The 23,763-nt window shown below is 35.5% G+C and overlaps 1 protein-coding gene across 1 annotated transcript in view; it reads left to right on the plus strand.

The window, feature by feature from the left end:
• TRHDE (thyrotropin releasing hormone degrading enzyme) overlaps window positions 1-23,763 on the plus strand; it is a 400,153-nt gene that overhangs the window by 218,770 nt on the left and 157,620 nt on the right. The window contains exon 6 of the mRNA XM_055240001.2: window positions 11,977-12,114. Coding sequence (XP_055095976.1) covers window positions 11,977-12,114 — 138 coding nt within the window. The remainder of the gene's footprint in view (window positions 1-11,976; window positions 12,115-23,763) is intronic.

Below are 23,763 nucleotides of genomic sequence, written 5' to 3' on the forward strand. Positions count from 1 at the left end.
AGGCCAGGAGAGAATGGGATGAGATTTTCAAAATACTGAAAGAAAATGAAAACCCTTTTAGACAAGAATACTATACCCAGCAATTTTGTCCTTTAGAAACTAAGGAGAAATAAAGTATTCCTCAGACAAGCAAAACCTAAATGAATATATTACCACTATACTTACAAGAAATACTTAAAGAAGTTCTTCAAATGGAAATTAAAGAATGCTAATTACTATCATGAATATGTATGAAAGTATATAACTACTGGTAGAGGTAAATGTATAGTCAGATCCAGAATATTTCAACATAGTGATGGTGATGTATAAATCCAAAATATCTTTAGTATGAAGGTTAAAAGTCAAAAACAACTAAAGCTACAAAAAGTTGTCCAGGAACACACAATATAAAAAGATGTAAATTGTGACATTAAAAACCTAAACTGTAGAGGGAGATGGTAAAAGTTCAGAGTTTTTGTATGCAACAGAAGTTAAGTTGTTATCAGCTTAAAACAATTGATTATAAGATGTTTTATTTAAGCCTCATGACAACCACAAAACAAAAAAATTCAGCAGATACACAAGCAATAATTGGAAAGGAATCAAAGCTCAGAATTACAGAATATTATCAAATCACAAAAGTAGATAATAAGAAAGGAAGAAAGAAGCAAAGGAGTTATAAAACAACCAGAAAACAAAGAATGAATGGCAATAGTAACCTATCAATAATAACCTTGACTGTAAATGGCTTAAATTATTTAATCAAAAGACATAGAGCGACTGAGTGTATAAGAAAACAAGATCCAACTAGCTGCAGCTTACAAGAGACTCACTTAAGCTTTAAGGAGACACACAGGCTGACAGTGAAAGGGTGGAAGGACTCCATGTAAATTGTAACCAAAAGAAAGCAGGGCTGGCTATACTTATATCTGATAAAATAGACTTCAAATCACAATCAAAGAGGCAAAGATGGTTATTACTTAATGAGAAAGAGGTTAAATCATCAAGAGAATATAAATATTGTAAATGTGTATGCACCCAACACTGGAGCACCTAAATATGTAAAGCATATATTAATGGACATGAAGGGGGAAATAAATAGCAATACAATAATGGGGACTTCAATACCCACTTTCAACAATGGAAACATCAATCGGACATAAAATCAATAAGGGAACTATTGTACTTGAGTTGCATTTTTGACCAAATGAACCTAGTAGACATATATGGAACTTTTTATCCAATAGCAGCTGAATACACATTCTTCTCTAGGACACGTGGAACATTGTTAGGAATAGACCATATGTAAGGCCACAAAACAAGTCTTAGAAAACTTAAGATGATTGAAATCATAGGTAGCATCATTTCAGACCACAGTGGTCTGAAACTAGAAATCAATAACAAAGAGAATTGTGAAAAATTCACAAATATGTGGAAATTAAACAACATGCTTCTGAACAACCAATGGGTCAAAGAAGAAATCGAAGGAAATTAAAAAATATACTGAGACAAATGACAATGAAAACAAAACATACAAAAATCTATGAGAGGCAGCAAAAGCAGTTCTAAGGGAGGATTTTATAGTAATAAATGCCTACATTGAAAAAGAATCAAGCTCCAAAATAAATCGTCTAACATTGCACTTCAAGGAATTAGAAAAAGAAGACCATACAAAATCTTAAATTAGCAGGAGAAAATAAATAATAGAAATCAGAACAGAAATAAATCAAATACAGAATGGAAAAACCATAGAAAAAATCAATAAGACTAAGATTTTTTTTTGAAAAAAAAAAATCATCAAGCTTTTGGCTAGCCTAATTAAGAAAAAAAGAAGACTCAAATCAAAAAATAAAAAAATTAAAGTGAAGAAGTTTGAACAGATAACTCAGAAATAAAAAGACACAAATAAATAGAAATAAATCACATGCTCATGGATGTGAAGAATTAGTATGTTAAAATGTCTATATTACCAAAAGCAATGTACAGATTCAACATGATTCCTCTCAAAATCCCAAGGGCGTTATGCACAGAAATAGAAGAAAACAATTCTAAAATTTATATGGAAACATAAAAAACCTTGAATAGCCCAGGCAATCTTCAGCAAAAAGAACAACGCTGGAGACGTCACACTTCCTGATTTAAAATATGTTACGAGGATATAATGATCAGAAGAGGGTGGTACTGGCATTAAACTAGACACGTAGACCAGTGGAAAAGAATACAGAGTCCAGAAATAAATCCAAATATATATGCTCTGGTAATTTTTGACAATGCCACTAAGAAGACATGATGAGAAAATTGTGTCTTTAATACATGGTGCTGAGAAAGCTAGATTTCCGTATGTCAAAGAATAAAATGAGGCTCCTGTCTTATACCATCCATAGAAATCAACTCAAAATGGATAAGACCTAAATGTAAGACCTGGAACTATAACACTTTTAGATGAGAACATAGGGGAAAAACTCTTGGACATTGTTGTTAACAATGATATCCTGGTGTGATACACCAAAAGCTCAGGCCACAAAATAAAACAAATAAATGGGACTACATCAAACTAAAATGCTTCTGTACAGCAAAGGAAACAACAAAATAAAATGGCAGCCTATGGATTGGGAAAAAAAAGTTTGCCAGCCATATATCTGATAAGGTATTGATGTCCAAAAGATATAAAGAACATATACAACTTAATAGTAGAAAAAATAATTGAAAAATGAGCAAAAGACCAGAATAGACATGTCTCCAAAAGAGACATAAAAATAGCCAGCAGATATATGAAAAGATGCTCAACATTTTAAGCCATCAGAGAAATGCAAATCAAAATCATGAGATACACTTCATACCTGCTAGGATGACTATTATCAAAAAGTTAAAGGATAACCAATGTTGGAAAAGTTGTGGAGAAAAGGAAAGTCTTGTACACTTGGTAGGAATATACAGTTATTATAGAAAATAGTGTGGAAGTTTCTTAAGTGATTAAAAATAGAACTACCACATGACCCAGCAATCCCTCTTCTGCATACATACCCAAAGGAAATGAAATCACCGTCTTGTAAAGATATCTGTACTTCAGTATTCACTGAAGCATTACTCACAATAGCCAAGATATTGAAACAACTTGTGTCTGTCGATGAGGAAATTTTGTGTATAAATACACACACACACACATTTTGTTCAAAAGCACAAAATCTTGCCATTTGTCATACCATGGATACGTCTGGGACAAATTATGCTAAGTGAATAAGCTAGACACAGAAAGAACAATATTGCATGATTGCACTAATACGTGGAATCTGTAAAAAAAAAAAAAAACCCTTAAATATATAGAGATAGAGAAGAAAGCAGTGGGTACAGGTGGAGAGGTGGTTCACAAATGGGAAGATGTAGTTAAGAGGATACAAATTAACAGTTATGTAGGATGAACAAGTCTAGAGGTCTAAGATACAGTATGAGGACTATAAATAATAAAATTGTACTGTGTCTGTGATTTGTGCTAAATGAGTCGATTTTAGCTGCTTTTGCCACAAAACCAAAAAAAAAAAAGGTAGCTGTGAGATGATGGATATGTTAATTTGCTTCACTATAGTAACCATTTTACTATCTATCTATATACCATGTTATGTTGTATACCTTAAATTTACACAATATTTATTAAAAAGAATACTTTACAATCACAATTCATAGTTGAAGCAACAAAAAAAGAAATCCTCAAAAACAAATGAAAGCTAAATGACATGCATATTTTTAAAGGGTTATATGAAAGCACATGGCATATGGAGATTATTTGCAGTGATTTTTTGGGCGGCTAGAATCAGAATGAGCTATGTAATTAGACAACCTGTTCGTAATTATTACTGTGATTGACATTATTTGAAGCACATTCACAATTGTTCCATAAGACCCAGGATTATCATAATTAATGAAAATGTGAGTGACTGATTGATAACTTCTGCTGTATCAATATTGCTATATTTTTAAGGTTCTTCAGTAAGTCTGCAGAATAATAATAATTTCGTTGTATATAATTAAGTTCATTTTGTGTTCTATCTTAGCGTTTTCCCTTAGCTGCATCACATCTTGGATAAAATGAGACATGACGCATTCAGCTTGGATGTTAAAAACAAAACATGAGGCAGCTGAAGGGTTTAGTCATGGAACAGACCCACAATTTAACCTACTTTCTCTGTGTTCATCATGTCCGAGAGTATAGCAGCTCATAAAAACTGTGCAGAGGGTTATCTGGGATTATGAGAGTCACAAAATCACCTGAGATACTCTTATAAAAATTTAATTGCTTTTTAAGTTTATGCACTGATTAAGGCATCTTAGAGATTTTGTAGCTTGGCATTGAATGAAATGTAATTGATGGCTGAAAGAAATAACATATGGAACACATTATTTCAGTTACTTGTAATGCTTATGCAAAATCGCAGAATAATGTTATATCAATAAGAGATATGCCTGGAGTCTTGTGATCATGTACCACTTTCCATAAAAGGTTATGCAAACAAACAAACTTTTCAGTAGAGTGCTTGTTTCATTGTAGGCATTAGTGGTGATTATTTTTAAAATTATTTTTCAAAAATATCTTCTGTGTGTAAGTGTGTTTACACAAGATTGGCTTTAGTATAAATGGACTGTTTTAACAGGCTGCAAGTGAAAATAATTATTAATATCTTGGACAAGTATATTTTACACATGATATTTTGAAATGTTAATTTTTAAAGTGCATTGGCATATGGAAGCAACATTTATTTTCACTAGCTTTTACTTTCTCTATCAGTATGATTTAGCTGTGCATAAATTATTTACTAGTCAACTAAATGATGGTATAATTTTTCACTAGTAAATCTAGCTAACTTTCAACTGGTAGAACTTAAAATACTTTTGGACATTAGAGAACTTTATAAAGAGTTGGATGACAGTATAAAATTCACAAAGTAAATTTCTTTCAATGTTATAGAAAATTTGAAGTCTACATAATTTCTAATTTTCACAAATATGGCATTGTGCTATATGCTTACAAAAGATGATAATTGCAAAGTTACAGGGATACTATTTCACATAGATTAAAATCTGATGGATATTTTCCCCCAATAGATTTACTTTTTTTCAACTCTTGATCATATTTCTCTGCTTCAACCTTTGTCATGATTTGAGTAGGTAATGAAAAACAAGAAGGAAAAACGCCAACTGTGCAGTGCTAATTATGTGTTTATCCTTCATTCTAGCCTTGTATAAATAAGGAGTTCAGTTTAGTAATAATTCATATGGTATTCTGTTTAACCTGGGGACTCTTAAAAGTCTTTATCATGTTGTAGTATAGATTTCCAGAGAAGTAAAACATAAATTATATCTTATTTGTTCTCTTTATGGTAGATCAAGTAAACTTGAATCAACATAGTCTTAGACACCGAAAGCATTTTAACTCATAACATTCTACTTTCTACTCCCACAGTATTTTATACTATTAGTAATACTGCACTCATCACATGGCATTAATGGCCTGTATGTATATCTATCTTTCATACCATAATGGGAGTTGCTTAAAGGTAGAATTGTGTCTCAATTATGTCTCCTTTGCCTCTAACGGAGGACCTCCTATAGAAGAGGGAGTCAGGAAGCATATGTGGAATTAGATTGCATTGTTCAAGCATTACAATTTTAGTCAGACATTCTATCTGTTTGATTCCAAGGATTAAAAAACTTCCTTTATCTGTACCTAAGAAATTATATCCAGATATTGTGAACATTACAATCTAGAATAGGATATTACATAAACAAATGAAAATACTGAAAAAGGAAATAACTGTATTTGGATATCTATATTTGCATCTACATACATTATAAGTCTGCCTACATTTATATTTATATCTATATTTAATGTATACTTTTGGATTTCAAAGTAAATACATTGGTTGATCACCATTGGTTATAAAATTGAGCTAAGTTTTAAAGAAATAATTGGTGCGATGTGTTTTGGTCACAAAGGTAAAGCACATATTGTGTGCTATTTGTGCACAATTATGCAATGTTGTCCTGTTTCTGTTTCCAGTTGCTTATCGCTCTAGTCCACTTTCCCACTATTCAGAGATATTCAGAGTTATATCTCTAAATGTAGCCCTGATGATGTCACTTCCTAACACTAGCTTTCTGACTAGGCATGGAAAAATCTTGGTGATTTCATTATTGCCTATCTTCCTTTTCTCATTACTAGTAATTTACTATGTTATACTCTCTGCCTTTAGCCACACAGAACTCTGTAGTCCCCCAAACAAACCACACTATCTCAGGTCTCCGTGACTTTTCCCACATATTCCTTTCTGTCCAGAATGCCCTTTTCTGTCATTCCTCCTAGAAAACTCACATTGGCCTTAAATATTCAATTCAAACTCTACCCTGCCTAAGGCAGAATAATTAACAGCATTTTCTGTGTAGTCACACTACATCCTGAACCTACTTCCGTTTTTACATGTAGCAAGTTGTGTTTTAACATTTGTTTTCACCTTCGTCTGTCCACTTCTATAGCCTTTGCAAGTAGTCTTTGTATCTTTCTGATCCCAGAACCAGGCATACCATCTGAGATACAGCTGGTGCTTAATAAATATTTGTAGAACTAATTATCTTATTTAATTTTCACAACCATATACGTTTGCAACTGAGGATGCTGAGGTCTAAAAAGTTTGAGTAACTTGCTCAAGGTCATACAGTTAGTGAATGGCAGATATTCAGTCTGGAGGCTTGTATGTGTCTGCCTTTTATCCTAGGAATACCATAAAAGCCATTTATGTTCAGATCTATCCTTCTAGAAAATTGAGTATTTGTAGCTGCTCTGATGTAACCCATGTCTCTTTGATAATTTTTCTTCTGCTTTCTCCATGCCTATGAATACCTCACAACTACTTGAATTGGCTCAGTCTTGGCTCTTATCTTCCTTTTCTCTGGTTTGATGTGTCTGACTTTCTTTGATCTTGATTTAGATTATTCTATGATTTTTCGGTCTGCTTTTTGTTTGTTTGCTTGTTTTTTTTGGTGACAAAGTCAAAGTATCTGCCTTGTATTGCTCTTCCTTAAAATTAGTCAGTCTTCCTAGGGGAACCTGCCAACATCCTTACTCCTATTTCCTATCTTCCATCCATCACCAGTGACTGTAGCTACACCAGGCATATTCCCTTTTAACCCCTCAGACTTTGACATGTTCAGGCAGAAGCTGTTACAAGACATCAAGAAATATAATTTCTCAGGGGTACCTAATGCTGTGATAAGAACTATTAATAACTCACTTCATAGATGCTACTGAATACCAATATATGAAATGCTAATATTGTAATAAATAACATTTAAGAGAGTGAATTCTTTGTGAGATTTCACTTATATTTATATATAGACTACTATTTATTGTCAAAAGATTTTTAGCACTCACCTCTTATCTTAGACCCAGGTTTTTACTTTCAGTTGCCTGTAGCACATATCTTTTTAGATATTTACCTTAATTTTCCTTGCAAAATGTCTAAAACTGGATTTTTTTAGCATATCCTCCAAACCTTTTTCTACTTCTCCATTTCTGTCAATAGTTCCTCCCCTGTTTTTTTTTTTTTAAGTTTCATCAAGTCTAAAAACTATGTAGTTATCTCTGAGTATTTCCTCCCTTTCATCTACTAAGGGAACCAAGGCATCAAAATATCAACATTGGTTGAATTTTTTTCATTCAAAATATCTCTCAGATCCAACAGTCCTTCAGCAACACCTTGTTCTAATACATCATCACCACATCCCACTTCCTGTCTCCTGTTTACATGCATCAAATAATCCTGTGTACTGCAGATAATTTTCCTAAGACACTACTTTTATTATGCCATTATGCCTGCTGCTGCATATTTATGAAGACCAAACTTCAACCTGATAATTGAGAATGCAGAGTGCCTTTCTTTCATGTTTCCTCTGCCATATTTGCCCTTTTTTAGCTGTTTCCCCCATTTATCTGAGTAAACACTCATCATTCAACAACCCACTTTAATGTCACCTCCTCTATGAAGCCTTTTCTGAACTAATTAATCATTTAATCCTCTGTTTTATAGCATCCATCATATTATATTACAGTTTGCTGTTTATCTGTACTTTTTTGTACTTTTTGTTCTACTGTTATTTAACGTTAGGGCCTAGGTTTTCCTGATATATTCATTCCTCAAATGCCGTACAATATCTGGCATAGAGTGGTAATTTAATGTATATATTTGTTAAATGAATGAATACATAAAATAATGGCAGTGTTATTTTATATGGTGTTCATTCTCAACTCTACATTTACTCACATTTTCTTTACTTTTCTGAAATGCCTTTTTACTGTTCTCCAAAAATTCAAATGCAGTAGATTTTTGAAAATAGTTGAATACAAAATGATATATTTGATATTATTGTAACTATTTAAATGTGGGCACATATTCAACCACTCTAGGTAGTATCTACATTGAAGTGGTGGAATTTATGGTTACTGTTGACATTGAACTTATTTTAAACAGATTTTAAAGTTCTCCATTTTGTTTTATTGTGCTGCTTTCTCAAAGTGTTAGGTCACTTATCATGGTGGCCTTAAAATATGACGTAAAATGATAAGTGCCTGTTGAATATTCACCACAAATATTTCAACACGCATGTGTACACACACACATACACACACATACACACCAAACTTTAAATTTCCTTCAAGAGTCAGATCAAATTCTACTTCTTCCTTTAAATGTTCCACAAATCATTCCATTTAACAGTATTTATATTAGTCTGTTCTCATGCTGCTCATAGAGACATATGTGAGAATGGGTAATTTATGAAGGAAAGAGGTTTAATTGACTCACAGTTCCACATGGCTGGAGAGGCCTCACAATCATGGCGGAAGGCAAATGAGGAGCCATCTTACATGGCAGCAGGCAAGTGAGCCTGTGCAGGGGAATTTCCATTTATAAAACCATCAGATCTCGTGAGACTTATTTACTATCAGGAGAACAGTATGTAGGAAATAGCCTCCATGATTCAATTATCTCCACCTAGCGCCACCCTTGACATGTAGAGATTATTATAATCCAAGGTGAGATTTGGGTGGGGACGCAGAGCCAAAACAAATCAGTGTTGTGTTTCCCAAAATCCCTTTACCTCATTCAGCCTGTAAGATAAAACTATTATTTCATTCACTATGGCCAAATATTCTGTTTTATCTCTTATCTCACATTAAAGCTAGGATTTCTTTATTTTTAAACTTTCATAGCTTCAGGTAAACAGTAGGCAATTAACCAATACTTAATCTTGCTGATGTTGTTGATTTTGATGATGATGAGAGCCCCTGCCAGGGCTGACAAGCTAAGATCATTTCTTATTTTATAGTGACACAGGTCTTTATAAAAAATTAGCACCTTCTCTGCTGGAAACTCTTTGCAAGTCTGTTAAATTGAGTTTGCCTCTGGCTAGAATTTTCTTTTTTCCTCCTCAATTTAAGGTATTAGCTATTCTGGGCTTTGTGGGTGATCTCCTGCCAGGCTTTTTTCTTTGTTCCCCCCTCTCTTAAGCCATTTATGCATATAAATGTTGTTATTTTTTTCAATTACACAATATCATTCTCTCCAACAAGGTAGACAGATGAATCGTTGGCTAATGATTTAACACTCCAAAACTTAAACACTGGTTATTGAAATTCTACTGACTAGGCAAGGTTTGTTTTTGTTTTCCTCCAGAAGCATGAGGCAATAATGTAATATATAATTCATATTTCTTTTAACAGGAAAGTTTTCTCTTTGGAATTTACCTTAGATTTTATTTTTTAAATTATATAGCCATTTACTTTATACCATTTAAAAAATTACATCTCTAGCAAACCAAGGTATGTTTAGTAAATTTTAATATTGATCAATATGTATTTATTGTTATCAAATATTAAAATTAAGATTTAAATAAAGCATCATTTTAAGTTCACTTTACCTGGTTGTTTTAGATCAAGTACTTGAATGGCTTGTAATAGAGCAGGCAATTGTTGTTTAAATGGCTAAATATTATTTTATCTTCAGAATGGAATCACACTTTTAATTCGTATTTCTTATAAACAAAAGTGTTCATTGGTCAAGTTGAAGTATAATTATAATTTCATTATTTTTCCCATTAATTCTAATATCAGATAGTTTTCATATACATTTTAAAATTGAATAAATAACAAGATCGTATATGTGCTTAAAAATAACATTAAATTTTTTCTTTTGAAATTGATACATAATTTTTTCTTATTCTCTAAGACTATGCTATTTTTCTGAGATCTTATTGTTGCTTTTCAGTGGACTTAAATGAACAATGTGAATATTAGTGTTATTAATCTTACAATTTTAAAGCATAATGTCTAATTCTACTCTTTTTAATTTGTCTTGAATTAGGAAATTGGTTTGAGAAGAAATATAGTATTTATGTCATATTTGTCATTTAATTCAGTCTAAGTTTGAACTTCTCATCTGTGGCCTCTTATGGTCTGGAGCAGCCCTCTGGGACTCAAAGCGTGATTTGATTCAGTCATTACCATATAATCCTCTTGGATGGAGCAAAGACCATTGCTGTGAAGCTCTTAGAGCAACAGAGGACTGAGGAAGTTAAATATATGGGCCATAGACTATAAAGCATAATCTATTAGTAAATAAACCTTATAGTATCTAGTCGGATGCCTCATTAAATAAATTATCAATTAAACATACTAAATCATTGAGCAAATGAGGGTGAAAAAAATCTTTCTTTAAAGCCAGATTTAAATTACCACACACATTTATGTCCAGTTAACAATTATTTTCTTGGCGTATTTTTTCTCCATTTCCATTTCTTTAAATCCAGGATTGGTGTACTCTCAGCTTGAAATTACAGCTCACTCAGAAATAACATGCTGTTTATCTGCTGGGCTCAAAACTAGGAGACTCCAGGAGTGAGTTCAGAATTAGCTAAAGCAATTTAAGCATTGGAGTCTTAATCTCTGTAATGATACTCCTCAGGTCACAACTATCTAGGGGCTATTTAGCCTTTGTTATATTTTGCAGTTTCTTTTTTCTTACTCTCCTCTTTCAATGAAGGCAGGAGGCCGGGAAGACTACTAGCTGCCAGCATTTCTATTAACAAAAACCTAGCTGTTTCTTTAAAGCAGACTTTCCGAAACAAACAAACAAGAAAACAAAAACAGAGAAGTACTTTTTCTTTACAGTTTATTTTTTAACATAGCAAATCAGCTTTCACCAGAGCAAATACTAATGTCTCAACAGGCAGAGAATGGAAGTCTCATGATTTTTCTATTTTCATTTCTTCATGGCAATGGATTATTAATACCTATTGATCTCCACTTTATGTCCACTATTTTGAATTCCCAAATAACATCCACCAGTATTGTAGCTTGATGTGAAGAGTGCCTTTTATTACTAGTTGTGGTCCCTTGAAATTTTTTCAGAAAATAAATGTGTGTGTGTGTGTGTGTGTGTGTGTGTGTTTTGTGTGAGTGTGTGAAGGAGACAGGAAGGGAGGGAAGGACAGGGAAAAAAAAGAGCTGTTTAAATGTTACTAGAAATCCATGGTATGAATACCAGAAGGTTAGTACTTCTTATATTTAACTTACCTAAAAGGTGATTTGGGACTGAAATTATAATGTTTAACCTTGTAAAATGCACAAATAAGCCTGTATCTTCTCATTGTTGTTATTGCCTGCCCATTGTCCAAATTTGCTTTAGCCACTGTTAAAACACAGAGTTCACTGTTTTTATCTGTTTAGGGACCAATGTAGTCCATTGATTTTGTTTCATGTTGTGCTTAAGTCAACCACCTTCTTTTTAGAGTAACTTAAGGAGCATTTTTATTGGGTTTACTTTAGAGTTGAGTCATGCCTTGGAAGACTGATGAACATCCGCAGTTAAGTGACACACATTATGTTCATGTCATCATACACATTATGTCTAACTATGAATCAGCTATGATGTTGCCCCGTCTACTGTATTGCAGGAAAAGCAGAGGTTTCTGACCGATGTTCTGCATGAAGTGATGCTGCTGGACGGTTTGGCCAGTTCCCATCCAGTATCACAGGAAGTGCTGCGGGCAACAGATATTGACAGGGTGTTTGACTGGATCGCATATAAAAAGGTGGGAATAAAGAACAAAGTGCCAATTAGATATTTCACTACCAAGATAGCTAAACTAATTCATGTTAGATGTATATATTTTTCTTTTCTTCCGGGCAGATAGACGTAGACTGTGAGTTAGAAAACAGAGTCACTAGGTTCATGTCATTTTATGAGCCACGGCTTTGCTTTTAAAGTTGGCAAAATGGAGATTAATGTTTGCCAAATAATGCATGGAAATACTGGAAATATTAATAAATATTTGGGCACTCGATATGAAATTGCTGTACAAATGATTTTATGTAAATGTCAGTTTTTATTATTATTAATAAGAGGGCTGACCCATATAGTGACAAATTAATTTTCACCAATGCCCTTAAATACTAATTTATTTTGATGGGCTGATGCAAATGGATATAGGTAATGACATGATACATGCATCTTATAAACATTATTTAAAAGAGATTTTGAAAATTAAACATGTTTCCTGAATAACTAAGCATAACAAGAAATTTTAAAAAGGCTGGACTTTGAATGGCAACAAATAATTTTGAGCCAATGACTAGATATAAAAATAAGGCAAATATGAATTTTTCCCATTGTTACTTGGATTAGGATTTTTCTTTCTATCTATATCTCTTAGTTGTTCTAATTTTAACATGATGTGCCTCTTAGTGTTTTACATGCACTAGCCACTTAATAATAGTTAAAATAGGATCAAAGTCTGCTGTGATCTTTAGTGTAGGTTAAATTGCATTTGTTGGAATTTCTATGTACTTTTTTTTTTTTTTTTTTGAGATGGAGTCTCGCTCTGTCGCCAGGCTGGAGTGCAGTGACGCCATCTAGACTCACTGCAACCTTCACCTCCTGGGTTCAAGTGATTCTCCTGCCTCAGCCTCCTGAGTAGCTGGGACTGCAGGCATGTGCCAGTATGCCTGGCTAATTTCTGTATTTTTAGTAGAGACAGGTTTCACCATGTTGGCCAGGCTGGTCTCGAACTCCTGTTCTCAAGTAATCCACCCGCCTCGGCCTCCCAAAGTGCTGGGATTACAGGTTTGAGCCATGGCGCTCATCCTGGAATACTATTCTTGATACTCTGTGAGGGATAAAAAGATATCATGAATAACAGCATAGAAATAACTAGGAAGTTGGAAGTTATTCCCGGAAGCATTTACTGTAGTTAACACAAAAAAAAATTTTGGTTGGGTCCTGTTAGTCCTCCAACTTTGTTCTTTTTTTTTTTTTTTTTTTTTTTTAAGTTTCTTTGGTCCTTTGCATATGAGTTTAAGAATGAGTTTGTAAACTCCTACAAAAATTATACTTGAATTGCAGGAAATGTGCATTATGTTTATAAAACAATTTGGGAGAGTTGACATCTTAGCAATATTGACTGACCCATGAATATAGTATGCCTCCAGTTCCTTTAGGTCCCCTTTATTTCTATCAATGATGTAGTTCTTAGTGAATACATTTTTCATATTTTTTTCAGATTTATCCCTAAGTATTTTACATTTCTGGGCTATTGTAAATAGTATTATTTTAAAATTTCATTTCTAATTTTTGAGTTGCTGTACATAGAATACAATTCATTTTTGCATATTTTTCTGGTACAATGTTAAGTAGAAGTGGTGAGAGCAAACCCTTGTGTTGTTCCTAATTTTAGAAGCAAGACCTTCAGTCTTTATCCATTAGGTATGATGTCTCCAAATATTTATAAATGCCTTTTATCAGGTTGAAGATGTTGCATGCTATTTTGACATTGCTAAAAGTTGTAATCAGAAATGGATGTTGACTCAATTCAATGCTTTTCTCCAGCATCTATCGAGATGGTTATATATTTTTTGTTTTTTAGTTTGTTAATATGGTGAATTATAATGATTAATTTTTTTAATGTTAGACCATCTTTGCATTCCTGAGACAAATGTCATTTAGTCATAATATATTATCCTTTTTATAAATTGTTGGATTCAGTTTGCTAAAAACATGTTTAGAAATTTTGCATCTGTGCTAATGAGGGATATTAGTGTGTAATTTTCTTTCTTGTAACGTCTTTCACCTTGTTGTCACTATAATACTAGCATCATGCAGTGGAAACTATTATCTTTTTCAACTTTCTGGGAGAATTTGTATGGAATTTATATTATGTCTTTCTTGAATGTTTGTTAGAATTTACCAGTATAGCAGTAGGGACCTGAAATTTTCTTCTGGGAAGGTTTTTAACTAATGACTTAATTTTATTAATATATGGTGGGTTATTTATTTATTTTAATGTGAGCATTGGTAGTTTCTTTCTTTCTCAAGGACTTGGCCCATTTCATCCAAAATGTTTACTTTATTGGCATAAAGTTTTACAGGATATATTCCTTTATTATCCCTTTAATAACTGTAGCATCTCTAATCATATAACCCCTTTCATTCCAGATATTGGTAATTTGTGTATTATTCCTTTTTTTGTGATTTGTCTAGCTGGACATTTATAAATTTTATTGATCTCAAAAAGCATCTTTTGTTGTAATTGATTTTCTCTCTTGTCTTCTATTTCGTAGATATCCTCTCTAATCAATATTTCCCTTTTTTACCTACTTTGAATTTAAATTCTTTTCTTCTCTAGTTTCCTAAGGTAGAAGCTTAGGTCATTAACTTGAGACTTTTCTTCTGTTCTATTTTAAGCATTTATTCTGTAAATTTTTTCCTAAGTGTACAACCTAGGAAATCTCCCAAATTTTGATATGTTGAAGTTTCATTTTCATTCACTTTAAGATACTTGCTAATTATCCATTTCATTTGTTAATTGCCTCGTGTCTTATTCAGAGTGCATTATTTAGATTCCAAATATTAGAAGAGTTTTCCAGAAAATTTTCTGTTATTCATTTATTTAATTTTATTGTGGTCAGTGAGTATAGTCTGTATGACTTGAATCTCCCTAGATTTATTATGGTTTATTTTATGGCCTATAAGTTGATATGTGTTGGTAAATGTACTGTATCCACTTCAAAAGGATATGTATTCCACTAGTGTTAGCTGGAGTGTTTTATAAATGCCAATTAGGTGAGGTTGGTTGATAGAGTTGTTCGAGTGTTCTGTATCCTTATTGATTTTCTGTCCACTTGTTCATCATGCTTTCTTGATGGGCCTTCATTGTGTGGATTCACTCACATAGTACCAAATCAAACATCTAAAACTGTGGAGAAAAATAGTGACCCAGTTATCTGCTGGCATATCTGAAAAGTAATTTTCAAATGTGAATATGGAGAAATGAGGATTAAAACATTGAGGCTGAAATTTCAGGGACTTCATTTTCATAATCTCAGCATCAGGCCTTTATGTAAATTCAGTTTCTTAGCCTTGTTCTTTGATTTGGCTTCACTCAGGTTCTTCCTATAAGAAAACTAGTATGTGCATAATGGGTAATAACCAATTACTTTGTAAGTGGAACAAAGGTAAACTATGTTGGGTTTTGTTGGTTAAACCACATCATTCTGGGATGTATGACAGGTGATATAGATGATTCTGGAGACATAAATAATAACTGCTAACATTTATTAACATGGATACTCTGTACTAGTCACTGAACTAAGATTTTTACATTTATTATATAATTTAATTCTTATAAGCATCTGATGGGGTTGTTATGATCATAAGCCTCACTTTCAAGATAAGTATGTTGAGTTATGGTAAATTCAAGGATATGTTTCCCAGAAAGTCAGGTTCCAGAGCCAGTATTCTTAATTATTTTCATATTTGATTAACAAGTTTGGCTGGGACATTTATTCCAAAATCATTTGATAAGCCCGTGCTTATGTTCTAGGCACTGTGTGCTGAGTAGAAGAGATATAACAATCAATAGTACACAAAGGAGAGAAAACGTGTAAGTAAACCAGTGCAGTAACATATGAGTGTTATCCAGCAATATTTCCATATTAAATGTTGACACCTACCTGAAGTTATCTTAAGCCATTTATTTGGTCTTGTTGACTAAATAATGGGTAAATTCGATATGTAGTATTAACTTTCAGAATAGTTGAATTAGGTATTTACAATATCATCAGAAATCTACCTTTCTTCAGTTTATTGGATCTCTTTCTCTCTATCTGACTTAATTTCTAAATGATCCTTAAGATGTGCTAAGACTCATCTCATATGGGCCTCAATCTTGTGACCCTAATGAGCTCAGAGAAAGAGTAAATTGACTCTCATTCGATAGAAGCTATATCTGTTTCTCCAAAGGGCTATGATTTGTTTTGAATAGGAAATAGATTATTACTGGCCAATCCTTGTGTCCACAGGGATGGAGTATTCTAACTGGTCGGAGAAGTTCATGAGCTCATCCTCTGTGATGTGAGACAAAAGTCCCATAGTAGGTAGGCCCCCTGGGATCACTCAAAGTAGAGGAGGAGCAATTTCTGAAAGAAAACGATCAGTAGAAAAAAAGTAATGGATGCCACCTCAGAATCTAAGGAGTTATGATAGAAATATGTACAAGATACAGTCACGAGACAGGGGAGTAGAGAGGAACTGTAAAAAAAACAAGAAAATCATTCTTTAGAGGAAGCTCAGAAAAGAAAACTGGTGATTAAGTGGAACATCAAAGAGTTAAACATGATCATAGCAGAATGTGAATTTTGGGTAGCAGACGGGCTGGAAGAATAAGCTGGATACGAACTTGGAAGACATTTCCTTTCGCACTAAGAAATTTTTTTTTTTTTTTTTTTTTTTGAGACAGAGTCTCGCTCTGTCGCCCAGGCTGGAGTGCAGTGGCATGATCTCAGCTCACTGTAACCTCTGCCTCCCGGGTTCAAGTGATTCTTCTGCCTCAGCCTCCTGAGCAGCTGGGATTATGGGTGTCTACCACCACGCCTGGCTAATTTTTGTATTTTTAGTAGACACGAGGTTTCACCATATTGGCCAGGCTGGTCTTGAACTCCTGACCTCATGATCTGCCTGCCTCAGCCTCCCAAAGTGCTGGGATTACAGGCATGAGCCACTGCTCCCAGACAGAAATTTGTATTTTATCCAACAGGTCAGATAGAACCAAGAAGAGTTTAAAGCAGAGGAGTCAGATTATTAAAATTGCATTCTAAAAAGAATATTTCTGTAGATGTAGAGATGGAGTTAATATTGATAGATCTGGACAATTCAGGAAAGATTGTAGAGACTGGAGTTGTAGAATGTATCACTTATAATTTGGAATGTTGTATGTAACACAACAAAAATTTCTCGCCACTGCTCTTCGGTGTTCTTCTCCCTAAAGATCTCTGTTACTAGTCAACATTAACCTCTGCCAACGGTCAACCCCTCATTGCATCAGTGTTTTGCTAGCTTATCATCTCTTGTAATTATTTCCTTAATAATTATTCTAATTATTCCCAGTTCTGTTTTTTGTTATTCTCCCTGAATAATAATTACAATACACTTTAAATAGCTTTTTACAAAGAAATGCATTATAACGGGACAGAAGATTATAAAAAAAATAAAGGTTAGGAACCAATAGACCAGCTACTAATTTGGGATTGAATTTAAGAGCTGACTGCCTTTGAAGAAATACTGAGTAATGTTCAATATGGATAGTCCCAAGACCATTATTAAAAGAATAAAAAACTCCTAAAATTGCGAGCATTTTTTAGAATGGGAAGAGAAAAACATGAAAACCACTCTATTTAAAAAAATTAGATCTGGTGAAATAACAAGTTTCCCATTTTAATAGTAGACTGAAAATGCTTTTATTCTTAAAGTGTAATGGAAGCAGGAAAATACTGTCCATAGACAGGAAGGACTGGAATAGATGGATTGAGACAGTCTCTTTGTTCTAAAAGCACAAAGGAAACAAGAATCAGTGACCCAGTGACCTAGATGATGAAAGTGAGTGAATGCTCATTAAATTTACCTATGATGCCAAGGTGGAGAGGGTTGCTACAAGCTTGGAAGAGAAGAACACAGTTCAAAATCACTTCAGTTTTAAAGAGGATCCTTTACAAGCAGGAACAGTTTTTCAGCAATTCTTATGTCATGGTTAGTATATCTGTACACCAAACAAAATTATATAGAATAAAAGGTAAGAGAATTAGCAAGTGAAAAACTCTTCAAGGGATCATTGGGGACACAAATTTTTTAAAAAGTGATGGTGGTAGAAATTTAACTTGCTATGCTTTGCCAATATATTCCACACCTTTTATTTGAAAATCCTTTGACCAACAGAAGTCAACGTGTGAAATTTCTATCATCTTTAGAAATGAATAGGAAAGGCCAGTCATCCATTTGTATCTATCACCCTGTGTAATACCAGGCTCCCCATCCACAACATCATGTCAGTCAGGTGAGCACAGAGAGAGCACTATTAATGCTACACACAGTATGCCTTATTTCTGCAAGGGGGGAAAAAAGATGATGGCTTTCTTCAAGAATGCAACCCAGCTGGGCATGATGGTTCATGCCTGTAATCCCAGCACTTTGAGAGGCTGAGGTGGGAGGACTGCTTGAGCCCAGGAGTTCAACTCAAGTCTGGTGAACATAGTGAGACTCTGTCTCTACAAAACATTCAAAAAATTTTTTGAAATTAGCTAGGCATCATGGTGCATGTCTCTAGTTCCAGCTATTCAGAAAGTTGAGGGAGGAGGAATGTTTGGGTCTGGGAGTTAGAGGCTACAGTGAGCTATAATAGTTCTCCTGCACTCCAGCCTGGACAAGAGAGCAAAATCCTATTTCAAACAAACAAACAAACAAACAAAACAAGAAAAGAATGCAACCCAATAGAAGACATAAAACACATGAAATAAAAACAGTGATTATCCTGTGAGTACTACAAAAGCATATCTATCATTTAATGATCACTTACTATGTACAATGTATTTCCTGAAATGCTTTGCATGTATTATCCCATTTATTCCTGACAGAAAACTTGGCATGCAGCCATTTTTTTTTTTTTAGAATCTTTTTTTTTTTTTTTAATTATTATACTTTAGGTTTTAGGAAACATGTGCACAATGTGCAGGTTTGTTACATAAGTATCCATGTGCCATGTTGATTTTCTGCACCCATTAACTCGTCATTTGGCATTAGGTATATCTCCTAATGCTGTCCCTCCCCCGCACCCACCCCACAACAGTCCCAGGAGTGTGATGTTCCCCTTCCTGTGTCCATGAGTTCTCATTGTTCAATTCCCACCTATGAGTGAGAACATGTGGTGTTTGGTTTTTTGTCCTTGCGATAGTTTACTGAGAATGATGTTTTCCAGTTTCATCCATGTCCCTACAAAGGACATGAACTCATCATTTTTTATGGCTGCATAGTATTCCATGGTGTATATGTGCCACATTTTCTTAATCCAGTCTATCATTGCTGGACATATAGGTTGGTTCCAAGTCTTTGCTATTGTGAATAGTGCCACAATAAACATACGTGTGCATGTGTCTTTATAGCAGCATGATTTATAGTCCTTTGGGTATATACCCAGTAATGGGATGGCTGGGTCAAATGGTATTTCTAGTTCTAGATCCCTGAGGAATCGCCACACTGATTTCCACAATGGTTGAACTAGTTTACAGTCCCACCAACAGTGTAAAAGTGTTCCTGTTTCTCCACATCCTCTCCAGCACCTGTTGTTTCCTGATTTTTTAATGATGGCCATTCTAACTGGTGTGAGATGGTATCTCACTGTGGTTTTGATTTGCATTTCTCTGATGGCCAGTGATGATGAGCATTTCTTCATGTGTTTTTTTGGCTGGCATGCAGCCATTTTTAACTCATTTTACTAATGAGAAAACTGACACTTAGGTACTAAGTGATTGCCACAGCATCAGATATTTAGCAAATAAACATTTCAGGATTTGATGTCAGATATATCTAAATTTGAATCTTGAGCTCTTATCTACAATGTCTTTCACAAATCAATATATTTCAAGGCAAGTTATGATATGGACCATCTCAATGGATGGCAACTCCAAGCTCCCAGGCTACCCTTGATCCTGCCATCCAGAGACAAGGATATCTTGTCTCTGCTGTCAGAATATTTTCATAATCTAACCTCTTCTCATCCCTGTCACTGTTGCCACCAGATAAGGTTTGAATTTGTGTCCTCAATCAAATATCATGTCAAATTATAATGCCCAGTGTTGGAGAAGGGGCCTGGTGGGAGGTGATTGGATCATGGGGGCAGATTTCCCCCTTGCTGTTCTCTTGATAGTGAGTGAGTTCTCATGAGATCTGGCTGTTAAATATGTATACCACCTCGCCCTACTCTCTTCTTCATCTTGCTGAAGCCTTGTAAGATAGGCCTCCCTCCTCTTTGCCTTCCACCATGATTGTAAGTTTCCTGAGGCCTCCCAACCCATGCTTCCTGTACAGCCTGCAAAATTGTGAGCCAATTAAACCTCTTTTCTTTATAAACTACACAGTCTCAGGTAATTCTTTATAGCAATGTGAGGACTAATACAGAAAATTGGTACCAGGAGTGGGGCATTGCTGTAAAGATACCTGAAAATATGGAAGCAACTTTGGAACTGGATAATGGCAGAAGTTGAAACAGTTTGGAGGGCTCAGAAGAAGACAGGAAGATGTGGGAAAGTTTGGAACTTCCTAGAGACTTTTTGAATGATTTTGACCAAAATGCTGATATTGATATGAACAGAGATGGCCAGGCTGATGAGGTCTCAGATGGAGATGAGGAACTTACTGGGAACTTTGAACTTGAGCGTGATGGTTTATGGTATCTGATGGAAGAAATTTCTAAGCAGCAAGGCATTCAAGATGTAGCCTGGCTGTTTCTAATAGTATATTCTCGTATGTGTGAGATAATCTGAAATTGTCTGAAACTGGAACTTAAAAGGGAAGCAGAGTGTAAAAGTTTGGAAAATTCATATCATGGCCATGTGATAGAAAAGAAAAACCCATTTTCTGGGAGGAATTCAAGTGGATTGCAGAAATGTGAATAAGAAGAGCTGAATGTCGGCCGGGTGCAGTGTCTCATGCTTGTAATCCCAGCACTTTGGGAGGCCGAGGCGGGCGGATCACGAGGTCAGGAGATTGAGACCACGGTGAAACCCCGTCTCTACTAAAAATACAAAAAATTAGCTGGGCGTGGTGGCTGGCGCCTGTAGTCCCAGCTACTCAGAGAGGCTAAGGCAGGAGAATGGCGTGAACCCGGGAGGCGGAGCTTGCAGTGAGCCGAGATTGCGCCACTGCACTCCAGCCTGGGCGACAGAGCGAGACTCTGTCTCAAAAAAAAAAAAAAAAAAAAAAAAAAGAAGAGCTGAATGTCAATAGCCAAGACAATGGGAAAAATGCCTTGAAGGCATTTTAGAGATCTTTTAGCATCTCCTCCCATCATAGGCCTGGAGACCTAGGAGGGAAGCATGGTTTCATGGGCCAGGCCCATAGCCCTGCTGCTCTGTGTAGTCTTGGGACATGGCACCCTGCATTGTGGCTGCCCTAGCTCCAGCAGTGGCTAAAAGGGGCCAAGGTGTAGCTTGGGTCATAGCTTCAGAGGGTGTAAGCCATAACCCTTGGTGGCTTTCATGTGGTGTTAAGCCTGTGGGTGCAAAAAGGACAAGAGTTGAGGCTTGGGAGCCTACACCTAGATTTCAGAGGATGTGTGAAAATGCCTAGGTGTCCAGGTGGAAATCTGCTGCAGGGGCAGAGCCCTCATAGAGAATCTCTACTAGGGCAGTGTGGAGGGGAAATGTGGGGTTAGAGCCCCCACACAGAATCCCCTCTGGGATACTGCCAAGTGGGGCTGTGAGAAGAGGGCCACCATCCTCCAGACCCTAGAATTATAGATCCACTAATAGCTTGCAACGTGTACCTAGAAAGCCACAAACACTCAATGCCAGACCTTGACAGCAGCCATGGGAACTGAGCCCTGCAAAGCTACAGGGGCAGAGCTGCCTAAGGCCTTGGGAGCCTAACCCTTGGATTAGTGTGACCTAGATGTAAGACATGGAGTCAAAGGAGGATATTCTGGAGCTTTAAGATTTAATCACTGCCCTGCTGGGTTTCACCCTTACATGGGGCCTGTAGTCCCTTTGTTTTGGCCAATTTCTCCCTTTTGGAATGGGAGTATTTACCCAATGCCTGTATCCCAATTATATCTTGGAAGTAACTAACTTGTTTTGATTTTATAGGCTTATAGGTGGAAGAGGTTTGCCTTGTCTCAGATGAGACTTTGGATTGTGGACTTTTGAGTTAATGCTGGAATGAGTTAAGACTTTAGGGGACTGCTGGGAAAGCATGACTGTATTTTGCGATGGGAGAAGGACATGAAATCTCATTTTGAATTGCAATCCCCAGTGTTGGAGGAGGGCCTGGTGGCAGGTGATTGAATCATGGGGGTGGATTTCCCCCTTGCTGTTCTCATGATAGTGAATGAGTTCTCATGAGATCTGGCTGTTTAAATGTGTGTAGCACCTCCCCCTGCTCTTTTCTTCCTTCTGCTCCAGCCATGTAAGATGTGCCTCCTTCCTCTTTGCCTTCTGTTATGATTGTAAGTTTCCTAAGGCCTCCACAGCCATGCTTCCTGTACAGCCTATGGAACTGTGAGCCAATTAAACCTCTTTTCTTTAAATTTTCTAAATTACCCAGTCTCAGGTAGTTCTTTATAGCAATGCGAGAATGGACTAATATACCACCCCAGTCTGAATCAGCACCATTTTGCCAGAATCATTTTCTGCAACATCTCTCTGCTTTTAATCCTGTTCTCCTACAGCCTGTCTTTACCAAGCATTCAGAGTGATGTTTATAAAACCTGTGTCGTACTGTGCCAGTTCTTTGCTGGAAATTCCATGATAACCCCCCCACCGACACACACAAAATAATAATAAAAGACACAGTCTTCACAGTGACCCACAAATCCCTTCCTGATCTCTACTCATTCTGTTCTCCCCAGGTACTTACAGACCCCTGACTCTTATTTTATTTCTTATCTATCTGAATTCTCTATTACTCTGCCCACACTCATGATGCTACTGTTCTACCAGCTCCCTTGTTTTCCCTGAGCTCTACCAAACTCCCTCCCACATGAGGGCCTTTGAACTGGCCTTTCTCTTTGTACGAAAAATGTTACTCCACATAGTGTCATGGTCCCAGCTTGCTCTTCTTAAATCCTTTACTTAAATGTCACCTTCTCAAGAAGACCTCCCATTTAAAATGGGAACTGACACCTTCACTCTTTTTCCTACTCATTTTTCTTATTCTGATCCTGTTATGTTTACTATATTGTTTGACTTTCCACTTTCCCCCATTGAATGTGAGCTTCATAAAGGCAGAGATCTGTCTAGGTTTATCACTAATGTATCTCCAGTACCTATTATACTGCCTGTGTGCAGTAAGCACTCTAATAAATATTTATTGAGTTAAATTAAAGTAAATGTCAGAAAAACAATATAAACAAAACATTCTGTTGTTTCAGAGGGAAAGATCCCATCTGTTTATAGGAATTAGGAAAAAGAGTTGGCTCTTGAAATAGGATTAAGGAGTTTCCAAGGTAATTCCATATGAATTCCAGAGGGGAAAGAAAGATTGTGTTGTCCAGTCATTTAGTTTTCTAATGGGTTTCATCACATGTGGCCTGACCCCTCAGCCCTGGACCTCATGGGACCCCCTTCTGTGAGCTCAGCTACTCTCCTGCTGTCTCTTCCCTCTCCTGCCTCAGGCACAATTAGCCTCCTGTTCTGCAAGTCTT

Source organism: Symphalangus syndactylus, chromosome 13, assembly GCF_028878055.3.
Source record: "Symphalangus syndactylus isolate Jambi chromosome 13, NHGRI_mSymSyn1-v2.1_pri, whole genome shotgun sequence".
NCBI classification, from domain to species: Eukaryota; Metazoa; Chordata; class Mammalia; order Primates; family Hylobatidae; genus Symphalangus; species Symphalangus syndactylus.